The 16,059-nt window shown below is 38.5% G+C and overlaps 2 protein-coding genes across 12 annotated transcripts in view; one reads left to right on the forward strand and one right to left on the reverse strand.

Annotated features, from left to right (window-relative positions):
• Positions 1-4,535, forward strand: part of pcca (propionyl-CoA carboxylase subunit alpha) — a 164,552-nt gene extending 160,017 nt beyond the window's left edge. Inside the window, exons 23-24 of the mRNA XM_088913845.1 lie at positions 3,578-3,655; positions 3,949-4,535. Coding sequence (XP_088769971.1) covers positions 3,578-3,655; positions 3,949-4,017 — 147 coding nt within the window. The 3' untranslated portion in view covers positions 4,018-4,535. The remainder of the gene's footprint in view (positions 1-3,577; positions 3,656-3,948) is intronic.
• LOC148836063 (gamma-glutamylaminecyclotransferase-like) lies at positions 8-15,971 on the reverse strand. Of its 11 annotated transcripts, none has more exons than XM_088913847.1 (4): positions 15,922-15,971; positions 12,742-12,872; positions 6,224-6,305; positions 4,095-5,901 (listed from the first exon to the last, which is right to left on the reverse strand). In XM_088913847.1, the coding sequence occupies exons 3-4, from the start codon at positions 6,263-6,265 to the stop codon at positions 5,407-5,409; spliced, it is 537 nt and encodes a 178-aa protein (XP_088769973.1). In that variant the 5' UTR covers positions 6,266-6,305; positions 12,742-12,872; positions 15,922-15,971; the 3' UTR covers positions 4,095-5,406. The 11 variants fall into 11 exon arrangements, with proteins under 11 accessions (XP_088769979.1, XP_088769980.1, XP_088769981.1 ...); XM_088913848.1 differs by having other exon boundaries at positions 12,742-12,875; positions 15,917-15,970; XM_088913850.1 differs by having other exon boundaries at positions 15,917-15,966.
• Between the last annotated feature and the right edge of the window lie 88 nt (positions 15,972-16,059).

Raw genomic sequence — 16,059 nt, forward strand, 5'->3', positions numbered from 1 at the left:
ATCATTAATGTTCAATCATTATAATTTAATTATTGTTTGTTCATACAAATTTTACAGTAAAAGATAGACAATTAAAATAATCAAGATTATTTTTCAAGATGTAAAGATCACTTAATATATAGCCAAAAAATAATTTAATGAACAATGGAGCATTGGGTGTTTTTTGATCAATACAAATTCCATGTAACAATTATGCCATGAAGAATTTGTGGACGACACTGCCTCTACAGGCACCATGAAGAATTACAGGAATTTATTCAGTGTATTTGCTTTTTACCATTAAAACTCAGGTTTTACCAAAATTATTTTGAGCAGGAATTTGTTCATTCACTAGTGCTCGCTGAATAAAATTGTTAGAAATCATTTTATTAGTCAATTATTTAGACATTTAAGGCCAGAATAGCTCTGGAATAATTGTAACGCTCTGAATTTTGCTCGCTGGTTGTATTTGAGACAAACATGGTTTTTGTTTTGTAGTTTAAAAGAAGGTATGCCTTTCTTCAATCAGTTATTATCAGTCTGCTGAATACCAATGACACTCAGAGCCAGCATGTTTTAATACTGCATTCTGTATTACTATTCTAGCTGAATTTCTTGTCTGATATTCATTTCCTTAAGCACTTTGACATAGTAACACAAATGAGCATGAAAAGCAACAACAGGCCAACTGAACTGCTCGGAAATGCTTTGGTTACATTGACCAAAAATAATTGAGGCTGATTTTGCACACTTTTAAAGGGAACAGATATGGAAAATAATTTTGTCCTCAAGTATGTAAGAGCTTTTGTTTTATTTTCCTACCAAACATGATGGAAGAGAGGCAGGGTGCAAAATAGCCTAATTAAAGGATTTTCACTCTGCGTAGCAGTCAGCAGGGTTCAGAGTGATCCTGCTTCTTGGGTAGTTCCACTACGACAGAACGAGATACTGGGGTGGACCCCTGTAACCCTTAGAGCCTTCTGTTAAATTTGGCAGAAAAAACATACCGTGGGCCAAAGAAAGAACAAAGAAAAGAGTTTGCCATAGAAATAAAGATCCCCAAAGAATGACTTAATTTGTTCTAATCTACAGACCGATTTGGTGCTTACTCTAGCAATGAGACATTTGAAGAAGCAGGAAACGGTTTGCCTTTAATTGCCTAAATCATTCGGAAGTTCTTCATGTGTTGCCTCTATACAGCAGATGCTGTGCATTAATTGGCCTGTGCAGGCCTGACCCAGGGTTCCTTGAAGAGGGTTTAAATAGCTTATTTATTATTTGGTATAACCTGGCGTACATGATGTGTGCTCGCAAGGGCTGTATTTCACGGTCTGCAGTTTCTAATGTCATGTGGGCTTCAGAACCTGTGTTTCTCTGGTAATGTACTAGCAGCAGGTAAGCTCTAAATACCATCCATCAGGCCCTGATTTTTTTTTTCATCCGGCTACTCTAATGACTGATGAACCTGTCTTTTGTATGAATGTTTAGCACTGTGGAAAGCCATATGCCACTGGCACTGTTTCCTATAAAGCCTTCACAGTTGTGGAGTGGGTGCTGAGGGAGGGATGGGGGGAAAACTGAGAGAAACAAAGGAGGAAAAAAAAAAGACTGAGGTTGTTTCTTTGGAAGCAGCCATTTCTAGGCAGAGATCCTAATAACCACAAATATAGCCAGCACCAAAACCCCCTTGAAAATAAACACTAGAGCTGCTTACGATTTTGGCTTTTTGTTTTATATCTGTAGCAGTACAAGCTCGGGGAGCTCTGATGTATTTTTCCATCTGTTCCAAGCAGACCACAACCCAATGAAGTAGCCACCCCCATCTGGGAAGACCACAGCTGTTACTGTAAACCTTGTCCAGTAACTGTATCACCCTGTATTCGCCTCTCTAAAGGATGAAATTGAGAAGTTGGGCACTGTGCAGTCAGGCTTTGCATCTGCAATTTCAGACCTCTTTAAATCATTTTTCATGCTCACCAGAAATGAATAATGCACACGTTGACTGGCGCCAGTTAATAAATTTCCGTTTCAATGCACGTTACTTTCAATAAGATTTTAGTGGCTTCATTTTGTTTTGCAAAACAGCTCTAAGGGTCCCTGCTGAAAATTATTTTCTGTCTCTCAGAAGGCAAAAGTAAATTTCGTTATTTAACAATAGGGCAGCGTAAAGCCGATCTCGTACGAAGTCAGCTGTTGCATGGGATCTTCGATGTGATACATATTTGCTCAGCTAATTTGGGTTGCAGCAGTGTACTTTTGATTCCTCCTACTGATTCTTGTAGGTTTTGTCTCAGCAGTAACAAAAGAATCCCTTCGTGAGGTGGAAAAAATAAATCTTTTAATGATATGCAAAGGGGAATTCTGAATGTATTAGTCTTGTGTCTCATGCATCCTTCAAAAAGTTAGGAAAAAAATTTCTCAGGGGAACGGACTCAGTCTCAGAGAAAATGGAGCTTGAGAGATTTCCATATCATTTATAACTTGATTTAATTGTATTTCAAACACTTGCCAGTAGAACGGGGAAAAAAAATTGGCAGCCAATATCCATTATAGTAATTCAGTATACCAGGGCAAGCAGCTGGCCTCTCTGGATTTTTATTTCCCATCAGAAACAATTAATCATGGACTAGAGATATCTGAAAGTCTAGAAATTGTGGCAAAATACTGTGTGACAGGCAAGCCTTCTTATAATGCCAAAATGTATGGATTAAACGGGCTTCCTTCAAGCTAACTCATTCTGGTGTCGGGGAAGCTGCTGCCTAATGAGTGCCAGTTTGATAATCAGATGCGAATGTGAACCCTGACCCCATGTCAAAGGAGAGGATGCAGCAAGCTGGATGAAAGATACTGATTTTAAATCTGCAAAATTTACATCAATTAGATTCAGAGTGGAGCAGCACATCACAGCCGATTAGTTTTACCAAAGAGACTTAAAGGGCTTGTGACCGTTTTATAAGACTTGCACCGAAGACATCCTGTCAGAATCATTAAATGTTTACCAGAAGACTCCTACATCTATTGGCCAGATAGGATCCGGTAAAGAATCCACCAGAAGACAAAAATTCAGACTGTGGTGGTGAATCCAGAAAGTGGAGTTTGTGTAGTTTTATGAAAATAAAACTGAAAAATAAAGTGGGTTGGATGATATACTGTAACAGTGCACTGGTAAATGTAATTTAGTCTGTTTAACAACTTTCAGGAGTTGGTTTTCAAATTTTACGCCTAGGTCGAAAATAAATCTGACCTCCTTGGGGACATATGAAAATTAATGTGGCTCAATTTTTCAGTGATGACCAAGAATTGTGTCCCCTCCACCACCCAGAGAAATTAGGTCTTCATATGACGTACAAGGTGTGCCATTGCATGGATCTGTTGTTGGCACTTAAAACCAATCTTGCAGTCCAGTCAAAATGCCTTTTAAGACTGGAAGAGTACACTTGCTGTAGTTCATAAAACCCTGTTAAACCCACAAGTGCCTATGGTCATCTCCCATAGGTACAATACATTTTTTAATAGAATGTTCAAGTGTAAAATTACAGAGAAATATTGTCATAAATGTCATTAATAATTCTCTATCCATTTGATTGCTTGTTCATAGGTGGCAGAGGGACAAGAAATCTGCGTGATTGAAGCAATGAAAATGCAGAATAGCATGACTGCTGCCAAAACAGCCAAGGTAAATATAAGTAGATTTTTCACCGCTGCCTATAAATTGCGTATTTAATCTAAATGTATTAGATTAATAATATATAGAATTTTCATTTTTTCCTCAGAAGAAATCTGAAAACTGTATATAACTAAAAAGAATTTTAGGTCACGTTCTCTGTCCAGTCATTCCTGATAAATAGATATGGAAAAAGATTTAGGCCATTTTAAGTTTTAAAAGGCTGTTAATGTATTCAGAACTGCATATTGCAGCAATATTCTAAAATGATTTTTTCATATTTTGCTTTATCACTGGTATTACAGGTTAAGAGTGTCCACTGCAAGCCTGGGGAAACTGTTGGTGAAGGCGATCTCCTTGTAGAGTTGGAATAAAGACATCCCTTCTTTAGGATTTTTCAACCGTCTGGGACAAAGCCTTTCAGGTTTGGAAAGAGGAAATATCAGCAAGCCATCAACACCATAGTTCAAACATTCCCTTCAGGCAATTTTTTATACAGACAGTAATTTATTACTGAAAGAAATGCTGATTGTGAATTATTATTCCTCTCCCTCTGAACTTTACTGTTAGAATATGTACAGTACTGTAACAAAATCTAAATCTCTACACTAATTTCCCACTGGATGAAATCAATAGATTCAAGTGCCATTTAAGATCAAAGCTAAGTCTTTTATTGTTCTTTCAGAAGATTTTTTTAAAGCCTTACAATGTTGTTTTTTAAATGCTTTGTAAGTGATTTGATAGAGTAATACAAGCAGCAATCTTTCATTCTAACTACCTCCTCCCATTGACAACAGTTTTCTGATTGTCCCAAACTACAGTAATCACAGGTGCCGAGTGACTCCATTTGAATGACACTTGTTTCCATCCAAATAAAGAATCACTGGTAAAAGATTTCTGCAGTATTGTCCCTGTATAACAAGATATAGATTATAAGAAAATATATATTAATTAATATATATAATATATAATTAATATATTATAATTCTCATTTCATGGGATTCTAATCCATTCTACTTTTTTTCAGGAAACTTAGACACTCCTTAGTCTAAAAAAATCCTATGCATGTTTCTTTTTATAGCCAAGAATTTTCAAGTTAAAACTGCAGTGAAAATAGTGTCCTGGTATTTAAAATAAACCTGCTCCCTGCCTTAAGGTGGTTTAAAGGGGAACTGCAATGCTATTTTCATATTTTGGGGTTAGAAAAAATCAGCACTGATGAGTGCATTTCAAACCACAATAAAAGTAATATGCACAGAGTAACTTGTAAACCTTCAATTTACACCACAATTTCCAGGTATGCGCAGTATCATGTTCTGCGATTCAGAACACGGCACCAAAACTTCCAGTGACGTGAGTGGCCCTACGACATTGTAAACGAGCAGAATTGGGAATACATCTCTTATAATAGAAATATTTCTTCCAATTTCAACATGGTTTTGTCGAAAACTACTACTTGTTAACTCTGCATGCAGATCATGTTGGGACATTTCTGAGTTGAAATGTCTGCTGCACAACCTGCTTGTATTTGTTTGTTCACCACATTACATTAGTCATTATGGAGACTAGTGAGGAGGAAGGGCTGAGTCACGTCGCAATTCATGGGAACCCGAATGCGAGTTTGCGACAACATGGTGATTTACTGTAGTTTCACAGAGTTCATGATTTTGTGCTTAATTAATTGTAATTTTTATATAATCAATTAATTTATTTTGTTACCTAGATTTAGTAACTGATCTGAGAAATTGGGACTGCAATACCCCTCATCTCTTTTTACGTTCAGTGTAAATCAGCCCATGATCACCATAGGCATCATAACTGTCAAAGAAAGTGAGGTTTAGCCACTCAGGCTCGTAAGTAGTGGTGCTGTAGGCGAAGGCTTCGATGATGCTCCCAACAGCTGGCGTTACTTCCGACAGATTACTTCCAACTTTCCACTCCTCTACCCGGAGCGTCATAGGAGTGCGCTGGTACATGCGAGGACAGTCCTCAAATTTGTCCAAGAACTGCAGCATCTGCTTATTGACATAGTAGATCTCGCCTCTAATCTGCCGCCCGCTGCCTGGCACGTTGAGGAGGAATGGGATGTTGTATTTGCCTGCAATCACTAAGGGGTACTTCTCCACCGTGTGTGCTTTGCCACAGTATTCTGCTTTGCCATTGTTTTTGTCCACCATCTCGAAGTAGTTTGGCTGGCCTTTTTTAAGAGTCCCATATACGAAGATCTGAGTCATTTGTACTCTGGCCATCAAGGGAAGCTGTGGAAAACAAAAAGGGTTGTTTTTTTAGTGCATACATCCACATTATTGATCGTTATGAAAAAAACTCTTTTCTCTGCCTGTTAGCTTCACTTTTTCATCAATCTACGCAGAACACAACCATTTAGTAGTAAAAATATTTTTTTTTGTTTAGCACAATTTATTTTTGAGCCTCTCTGAATTTATTCCTGTTTTTATCATTGGATGTAAAAGAGCTTAACATTAGTGCCTACTGAGGTCTATAAAGCTACTCAACCTTCCCATGTAGCTTGCTTCCTACATCATATATACCACTGTGCAAACAAATACTCATTCGCCTTACCAGAAGGATGGAAATGAGAACTGCTGTTCTAACTCTTGCCATTCTGCAGTTTTCAGAAAAATATATGGCCTAGAATTCTTTCCTAAATTAAAAAAAAAAGTGGTCAAAATAAAAACCAGCAGACAGACGAACTGACAAACAAGGCCAAAGTTAGCGACTGAAACGTGCAATTAATTCACATTAGGGGATTACAGCTCTTGTGTTCACTACTCTGCAGTGCAATGAATTGTGAATAAAATTGTTCGCAACCAAGTAGCTGCCTGTCAAAGTTAATATGGTCAAGAAAGTGGTTCAGTACCCCCTCACATTTCTGTGCATCAAACAGATTGGAGGAGTCCTAACTCGCTGCCAAATACTCTTTATTTTTCAGATGTCAAGTAGTGACACTAGCAAATGGGATCAATTGCCAAGTAAATCTGAAAGACAAGAGGAAATAGTTTTTGTTTAGCTGCTTGGATTATAACTCACTCTTGAGGGGGTATAGGGATTGCCAATGAGGATTTTAGGATATGGGACATTATAACTGTGCTAAAATGCAGTGGAGTGACTTTGTTGTGTGTCCCCAGTTTAATGCTCCACACACACTTTTTTTATTCCACCTGAAGAAGACTCCATAGCCAAAACATTCTTTTTTTTACATTTTATAATGGATTGAACCTTTACCTCTTCCTAAAAAAAGATATTGCTGCCCTCTGAACTAGTCCACAGAAGAGCAACCAAATACACACCTGGGTTTAAAGAAGTGTGTTAGACTGACAGACTAGAAAAACTACCAGTTCCTAGACATTGATGAGAACTGATGCAAGTGTTATAAAACCAAGTGTTGAAGCAGTTCTGGAACAAGCTATGCAGCCCATGCAGCCTGTGAGTGTGGAAAGTATAGAAGAAAGAAGGATAATGTCTGAATGACTGTAGACACACTGGTTCTGCTACCGCTGTTTCAAAGATGGAAGGTATGAGGAATTCACTGCCTAGAAAATGGTCTTCAATACAATACCTGACCATTTTTTTTAATTGAGGACAACTACTAAACAACATGGACAACAGTAAAATCTTTAATTAAACAGAAAATCAAAGTGTAGTCCTCTTCATTCTACTCTTCAAAGCCAACACAGACAGTACAACTTCTTTTTTAGGGGTCGGTGAATAACAATGTTGTTTAACACTTGTATCTATGTAGTATCAATAACATTCTAAGGTTGCCATACCAGTCAGTTACACTGGATCATTCAACATGTTGAACGCACATGTTTTCCATTGAGCAAGCCACCCTATTCACTTTTTTTTAATGTGCAGTTCACATTTGATAAAATCAGTCTGTCCAGATAGACTGGGCCCCAGGGAAAAGATGCCCAGCTGGGAGTCAGTAGAGGCTGATCCATGTCAGGACTGAAGGAGGTGCATCCTTATCCATTTCAATGGTGAAATGCTATCTTCACAACATGGGGCCGTGTAGGAGGGCTGCCATGTCTTTCATTTGGCAACACTATCTGACAAAAAGAACTGGACTTGCAGATGCTACACCAGCCTTTTGGCATCTGGGCAACTGTCATGTGTTCTGATTGGTCTGTTTTTCATTTAACGTCTGTTGAACACAGTGTGGGTCAAAAAAGGCTCTCATAAGTAAATATATGGTCCAGAAAACAGAAACTAGTGTTCTACTCTGTGTTGTAGACTACACAGAACACTTAGAGCTGCCTGTCATACCTGACATGATGATTGAATGCTTTTGAAAACCAAGCCAGTATAAAGAACATGCTCCTGCCCAGTTGGGGTAAAAAAAAACAACATAAAATGAGCAAAAATAGATTAATTACAATTGTCATCAAATCCATCTGCTGCTTCACTTCCTGTCAGAATTTTAAAAAGCTGCAATAATCCTGCAAGAAAAAACTGACTTCCGTGTATGATGAAAGGGAAAAAAATTAAAAAGACTATTGTCTTCAGGAAGGAATTACCAGTTGTGATTCCTGTTTTTATACACTACATGGGCCCTGTTTTCAAATTAAACTTTAACCTGCTTGTTAATAACAAATTTCAAACCCTATTGTACTTAAATGCCAGTTTAAAAAGTAAACTTCTGCTAAAAACAGACGCCTGCCATCAAGTGGCATATAGTCTTACAGTTAGTGGACCTATTAAAGTTTGATTTTAATGTGATCCATATGACACAAGAGTAACTGATTACTAGTATACAAAGTAGACAATAATAAACTGTACTATGTTGCATCATTAGACTGTGTTTAGGAAATATACCCAGTTTTTGGAGAAAACTGATTAAAGATAGCATATACAGTGTACAAAAACAAAAATGAATCAAAGTAAAGGAAGGTAATAATACAGCTGTGTAATGTACTAGAATATTGTTTATTGTTCAGCGTGCTCGCTGCAACTTTTTGTAGCACTAAAAAGAATAACAGCTAAATATGTTTAGTCTGGAAGAAAAAGGACTTTGGGAAGAACTGAGAAGGCTTTTTTAACTACTGTACATGTTTTCTTTAAAACCAACACAAACAATCCATTGAAACTAACAGGATACAAAATATACTGTACAAAGAGATATGGGTGTATGAGGCTAACTGCCAAGTCATGCAGTCAAGAAATCTTTACTTAGCTGCTAAAAACCAGATGAACATGTTAGGACAAATAGTCGTCTCTCACCTGTAACCTTACCGTACAAAGATCTGAAGTAATGAACAGTCCAAGTGAAGCACCACAAAACTCTGCTTTTATATTTTATATTTCTAAATCGGTGCGATATCATTCATGCTACCATGCTATTCAGAAGATAATGTGGCAGTCTATTTAAATCAGGTTCCACAGTTCTTTTACAACCAAACATCTCGAGAACAAGTCTATATTCTTTACCCTGACTACGTGATCATTTTCAGTGGAGGTAAAGCTAAGCTGTTAGTCTGGAAAAAAAAATGATCTGAGACTAAAATAAACACATCCTACTCGCGGAGATTATAACCACCTCAAGCAAAAGACTCGGAAGTCTTACCATTAGGTGAAAGAATGTGGAACTTTGATGGCTCGGGTAATACTCTGTCTCATGCAATTAAAAAATGGGATTGTATTATTCTTTAAACTTTTTTTGCACAATAAAATGTAAACAAGATTATTATGTACACTATATCGGTTATATACAGTATATACTGCTCTTGAAAAGGAACAACTATGTATGCATGTATGTTTTAGAAAAATAATCAGATTTTGGAAAATAAAATGATTATGGTGTCATTTTGTGAGTCATACACTTAGGTAGCTTGGGCAGTTGCATAAGCACTTATTAATGAGAGATGACTGGGTGATGAGGTGATTTATCGTGCTGAACATCAAGCATAATAAAAACTAATAAGGAACAATAATAATAATTCCTTACACTTATATAGCGCTTTTCTGGACACTCAAAGCGCTTTACAGGTAATGGGGACTCCCCTCCACCACCACCAATGTGCAGCATCCACCTAGATGATGCGACAGCGGCCATAGTGTGCCAGAACGCTCACCACACATCAGCTATCAGTGGGGAGGAGAACAGAGTGATGAAGCCACATCTGTGTAGTGATGAAGGATGGCACCTTTTTACAGTGTAGTGTCCCCGTCACTATACTGGGGCATTAGGACCCACATAGAACACCCCCTGCTGGCCTCACTAACACCTCTTCCAGCAACAACCTCCTTTTTCCCAGGAGGTCTCCCATCCAGGTACTGACGAGGTTCACACCCGCTGAGCTTCAGTGGGTTGCCAGTTGTGAGTTGCAGGGTGATATGTCTGCTGGCAACACAGTATATGCATGCGGTATACCAATATCTCCTGCTCACCATGAGAACACCACCTTTGTACTACTGGTCTTTTGGAGGCCATACTAAACCACGTCAGGTGGATCTGAAAGCAGAGGAGCCAAGCCCTCCTTAAAAAAATCAAGGTTGTCTGAAGATCACCCTTACTGATGTCAGTGAGCTTGGCCCTGACGTGCTGACTGACAGCTAATTGTTGTGCACAACAGACCAACAGATGAGGAGGTCCAAGACCAGCCACCTGGGCAGAAGTATGTAATCTCTACAGGACTCCACCTGTATGGAGTGATGTCCACCTGACTGCACGGCCATACGTTAATCAAGTCCTGGGAGGTTGCTCATTACCCTTGAGGGGTTAATCCTGACACAGGACAGCACCTATCCTCAACCTATCCGTAACAGTGGTTTTCCTGCAGGATGTAAAACCCTACCCACCAGGCCTGAGCCTAAATTGATTATTGATGGGGACAAAGTGCATCAACTAGGGCTCAGATACCGGTGAACAGGGAATGGAACACAATCCCCACAAAGATCTCATACGCAACCTGCATCACAGATATACTCATATAGCTGCTCCAAATTTGTAACTTCAATGCTTTTAGCCTGTGGCATTTACAGCAGACCCCCCTTTTGATGAAAAATGTTAATCACCATAATGAATTCACTTATGGTGTTTGTTCAATAAAATGTCAGTGCACCTGCAGTAACACAAACATTTTTACTGATAAACAAATATTCTTACTGATAGCTTTGTTCTAGTTAAAGCGTCTTTGGAGTCCCAGTACATACAGTATGTCTTACTTCTCGTTCATGAACTACAACAGACTAGTTCAAAGCAGTTTCTACTTTGAAAAAGTAGTCCCAAAAAATCCCACATACTGTCTTACTTAGCCACCTAGTGGTGACAGTGTGCAGTGTGCATACCGCAGCACTTTGCTCCAAGTATGTAATATGCACATTATTTGTACATAAAATGTAATGTTTCCAATTTACAAAAGAAAAATCCCTGTGCAATTCTTTCATAATAAAAGATTTGTTATGAATTATGTTATTCCAATATTGTAGATAAAAACTGCCATAAAGTTTTATGTGTGTATACTCTACTGCAGTATTTCTGTTCACTAAATGAAATAGTTTCATTATCAAAGAAACACATCCAACTTGAATGCAGTCTTTCAAATTTTCCTCTGATCTGACTACAAATTCAAAATTATGCATTTTTATGTACATTAAGCTCTTCCTAATTTAGAAACCATTACCACCTCACAGTATGTAAAGCTAACTACACAAAAGGCACAGGATTTAAGCAGCCATTAAATAATAAACAGTAAAAAAAAAACAATGTAGAGAATTAATTCAAGGTTTGATTACGGAAGAAGTATACAATTACTGTGTTTCACATTATGCTCCACTAGTGCTGTAAGATGCAACACTAACAACTACTATTGGGCCTAATTGGAAATAAAGCTTTAGTGGGTTGTTACCATGTTGTCGCAAAAATACACATTAGGTTTCTACGTTATAATAAAAAACATGGATTAGTCTATTTGAATTGCTGAAAACTATTAATTCAATAATTCAACTATTAATTCATAGCCATGCAACTGCAAGTTTCCAGGTAACTTACAGTAGTCTTGTTGTTTGGATAAACTCCATGTCATTCCAGCCAAAACAGAAAATGTTGCTATCTACAATTCATTCCAAGTCACTTTATGCTTACAGTTTTAACTTCAGAATATCCCTAGAAGAAATCTGTCATGCACAGGCTTAGACTTATTTGTACGAACTGCATAAAACTGCTTCTTAACAATCAGCGATAGAAAAAATGCTGGCAATTTCCTTGCTTTGCTCAAGAATGTATTGTACTGTAAGTGTAAACAATTCTGGACCTTTCTGACAGATACAGTTACAGGCCAATTCTTCAAAAGTTTCCTGATAGCTGTAGGAAGCAGGTGAAAAAATAAAAACGCACTGAACTTTAAACCTGAGAGCAGACTGGTTGACTGAAGTTTGTCCCGGGGTCACTCCTCACTCAGTGGTAACTTTCAAGAAGAGCCAGTGTACAAGAGATGACTCCAGGGACTGTATCCTGCAGCTCTTTGAAGCCTTCATTCTGTTGCTTGCTGTTTTCTTTTCTACCACAGACAAGGGCTTCCTGCTTGGAGTGACCCTTCCTCTCCTTGGTGAACACTTCAGAAAACTTTCTGGCCAAACACCTTTCTTACATTAACTACAGAGGCTCCTCTGGAATGAAGGGCCCTTTGAAATGAAAGGCCATGATCCGCACTCAACAACCCTTCACTCAGAAACTGTGAAATATTCATTTGTAAAAACAAACATTGTTATACTAGCCACTAACAAGGGTCTGCTATCTAAGATATCCACTCCTGAGGCATGTCTCCAACATGGTGCCTGCTTTTGTCATTTGCCAATACAGACAAAACTTTCACAGACTTACGGTGTAACAATATCTATTTGTCAAGACAGAAAAATAAATTTAAATAAGTTAATGACTTCAATAAGTTAATAGCTTAATGTGTCTTTCTTTTTCTAATTAACCTGAAAGGTCAACTACAAAAGCTAATTGGAAAAAAAAAATTCAAAGAGATGCCAGCAATAACAGTGCGCCTAATTGCATCAGAACACAAATTAATAACATTAGAGCTGAAGCAGCTGTAAAAACACATGAAAGGACAGTGAGTGCTGGTGCGTACCTTCCACATGTCCAGTATTCCATCTGCCTGGCAATATTCACTAGCGTATCTTGCAAATGAGGTATCCAAGATGGTGACTGAGAAGGCTTTTTAGTACATCTTGCTCAGGGAACTCCGCGCATTTTAGCCACCTGCTTGAATAAAACCTTGAATTAAAATATTATCATATAAAGTACTGTGGCTATCAAAAGTATTCACTCGCCTTGGACTTCTTCATATTTTACCATTGCAGCATAGAATCTCAATGTATTTATATGGGTTTTTTGCCATCGATCAGCAAGCGCAAAACACTAATGTCAAAGTGAAAACAAAATTCTACAGATCCTCCTAAATAAATTAGAAATATACTGATGGAAAAAAGAAATGCAAAATTTTCTGGAATGAGAATACTATAGTTCTAGCTTATGTACTTTCACAAAAAGTGGTCAATTTGTTTTAAGCCCTCTGACCAGCAATACTGCTTGTGCAGTGAGGCATTGCAACTTGCCAATCACACGTTAGCTCGTCAGGTGCACTTTTACCCACCGAGGTCCAGGTGGAACAATGCCTGATCAGGTCACCTTTAAATAGGCCTTAATTCAAAGCTTAGGTTACTGTGCATTCCATAATGCCTTGGATGACACAAGAAGCAAGGGAGAGGGCCACTGGCATGCTGCAGGCAGGCATGTCACGTGCCAGTGTTGCCAGACACTATGGAGTGAGCCGCTCCACTGTGTCCCGACTGCAGAGAAGGTTTCAGCAGACCAGCAGGACAGATAACCGTCCAAGATCTGGTCGCCCTCGAGTGACCACACCAGAGCAGGATCAACACATCAGACTGGTCCATCTGAGAGATTGTTTCAGATCTGCCACCTGTACTGCTGCTGAAACTGCCAGTACCTCTGCGATGCATGCTTTCATCCGGCTGCAGCTGTTGTCTTTTGGGATTCTGACCTGTTCCTCTCTTACAGCCTGATCAAGCATTTTTCTTTTACATCACGCGAGTCCATTCAGCAAATTTCCAGTGCTGAAGTCTGGCAAGTAAAGTGTCTACTGTGTAACTGTTACATTTTCGTCTTCAAAGAAATCATTACATCTACATCAGGAGCAGGAGGATGTCTTGTTCTGCTTCAATACTGTCATGTGAAACTAGCACTGTGCGATTAGGGTGCGATCAATCATTACAAATTAAGTTCTATAGTAAATAGAGACTCCTTGATCGAGGATTATTCTTGGACATCTCTGCTGACCTTGGTAAGGCATCATAACTCCATCCACCCCTTTTCTAATTGCTTCTTCCAATTAAGGGTTGCAGGAGAGCTCGAGCCTACACTGGCAAGCAGGGGGCACAAGGCATGGTACACTCTGGGCAGGATCACCACAGGGCAATTTTTCCAAAAGCCAATTAACCTACCAATATGTCTTTGGACTGAGGGGAAACTAGGTCAACCAGAGGGAACCCCCCAGAAAAACACAGGGAGAACATACTAATTCCATCCAGATAGTACCCCTGGTCCAGAACTGAACCCAGGGCCCCAGCACTACAAGGCAGACATTCTGACCACTGTGCCACTTGAATCATAGCTCGTGGTCTCCCAGATTATGGCCAGATCACTGATGGACCATGTTAGTTATTGGTAGCCATGAACACCGCAGATAGAGAGTAACACATCAGCCTCCAACACACTGATAGCACAAAGGGGTTGTTCTCTGGTTAAGTGGGGTGTATTGGTTCTTTGCTTGATTTCTACCAAATGTGGCATTCAATATGTCAAAACTGCCTCAACCCCTTTAACCAATCAACTCTATCACTAATTAGAAGATTTTGTGTTATTCAACAGTCACAAAGTGGCAAATGTCATGTTCTTTTGATGTTCAGAATACATCAAGAAAATAACACAAGAAAATATCAGCTTAATGCTACAATGCACCACTACTTAATATACTTAGTTTTTTTCCATGTGGCCTAGGAAACTGTGTTATGACCCTATATCCTGATTTTAACAGATCTAAGAAGCAAGGTTGGGCCTGATCAGTACTTGAATGGAGACCTCCAAAAAAGTGGTGCTGGTGGACTTGTAGATGGTGCTTTATCCCCCTGAAACAGAATTTCTAAACCAGTGCTCCAGTACAATAATCTGATGCGCTATACAGCAGGAGGTGTCATCCTTCAGATGAGGAATTAAACTGAGGTCTGGAATACTTGGTCTTTCAAGAACCTATGGCACTTTTTAAATGTTTAGAGGGTGTTAACCCCAGTGCCCGGGCTAAATTTCACTCTGGGATTGTGTAATCCTACCTAATAGTCCCCCCTTAATTTAGCTGGTGAAGCAATTCTACACATCTCTACCTGATCTACTGTCCAGTGTACTGATCTATTTTGCTATTGCAGAGGAATTATAAGTTAGCATTATTACTACTTAAAAATAAATATATTACTATGGAAGCCAATGTTTAAGAAAGATGGCTGGACTTTAAGGCTGAAGAGCAATTAAGAATTATTTCATTATGCATACGGAAAACATACAAAAGGCACATCTTTGAAAAGCAACAGACGACTGTTATAATAACCCCATTCTTCACGGTTACATAACATATACTGTGTGATAATTTATAACATCTGAAAATCACAGCTCCCAATAATTTGTTTGTTCTAATGGCAATCCCATATTATACATTATATTGACAACTATATGTAAACAGCACGTTCTTTCAGGAATTCCTGTACTTTGTGTTCCTAAAGTAAGGAATTACTTTGAAAACGATTCCGGTTAACTCCGGTAAACGGTTGCCACACTGGCGTACAGAATAATCACTTTTTTCATTTTGTTCAAGAGGTAGTTGAGAAATAACAGGAGTTTCGGGAAGCACAATCGCTATACAAATCAGCTTGAAATCACATTCTGCAGTGAGTCAAACTGGACACTATATAGTTCAGAGTGCATGCATAGTATATACTTCATAAGAGGAGAAAAAAAACATTTTAGATATTTCCTTATTCATGTTTGCAATACAAACTTGACCGTGATCTTTGACCATAAAGGCCTGCAATTTAATCATCTACTCAATTTTTTCTGTGGCTGCGTTGAAGCTTTTGCTACAGAACACGGTTTAAATTTACAGTCAAGTTAGTTTTGACACCCTATTCAGTTATATATCGTTACTTATATTAAGCATTTTAGTAATGAACAATTACCTTACTTTTTTTCCGCAGGAACTTGAAATGGGCTTCTATGATTTCTTAACGTACGTCACTCTTGACTACGGGAACTCTATTTGGACAAACAACCTTTTATTGAAAACGCGTCAACGTAAACCTTGCCAAAGAGGGGGGCTGCC

Source organism: Atractosteus spatula, chromosome 4, assembly GCF_055471065.1.
Source record: "Atractosteus spatula isolate fAtrSpa1 chromosome 4, fAtrSpa1.hap1, whole genome shotgun sequence".
NCBI lineage: Eukaryota > Metazoa > Chordata > Actinopteri > Semionotiformes > Lepisosteidae > Atractosteus > Atractosteus spatula.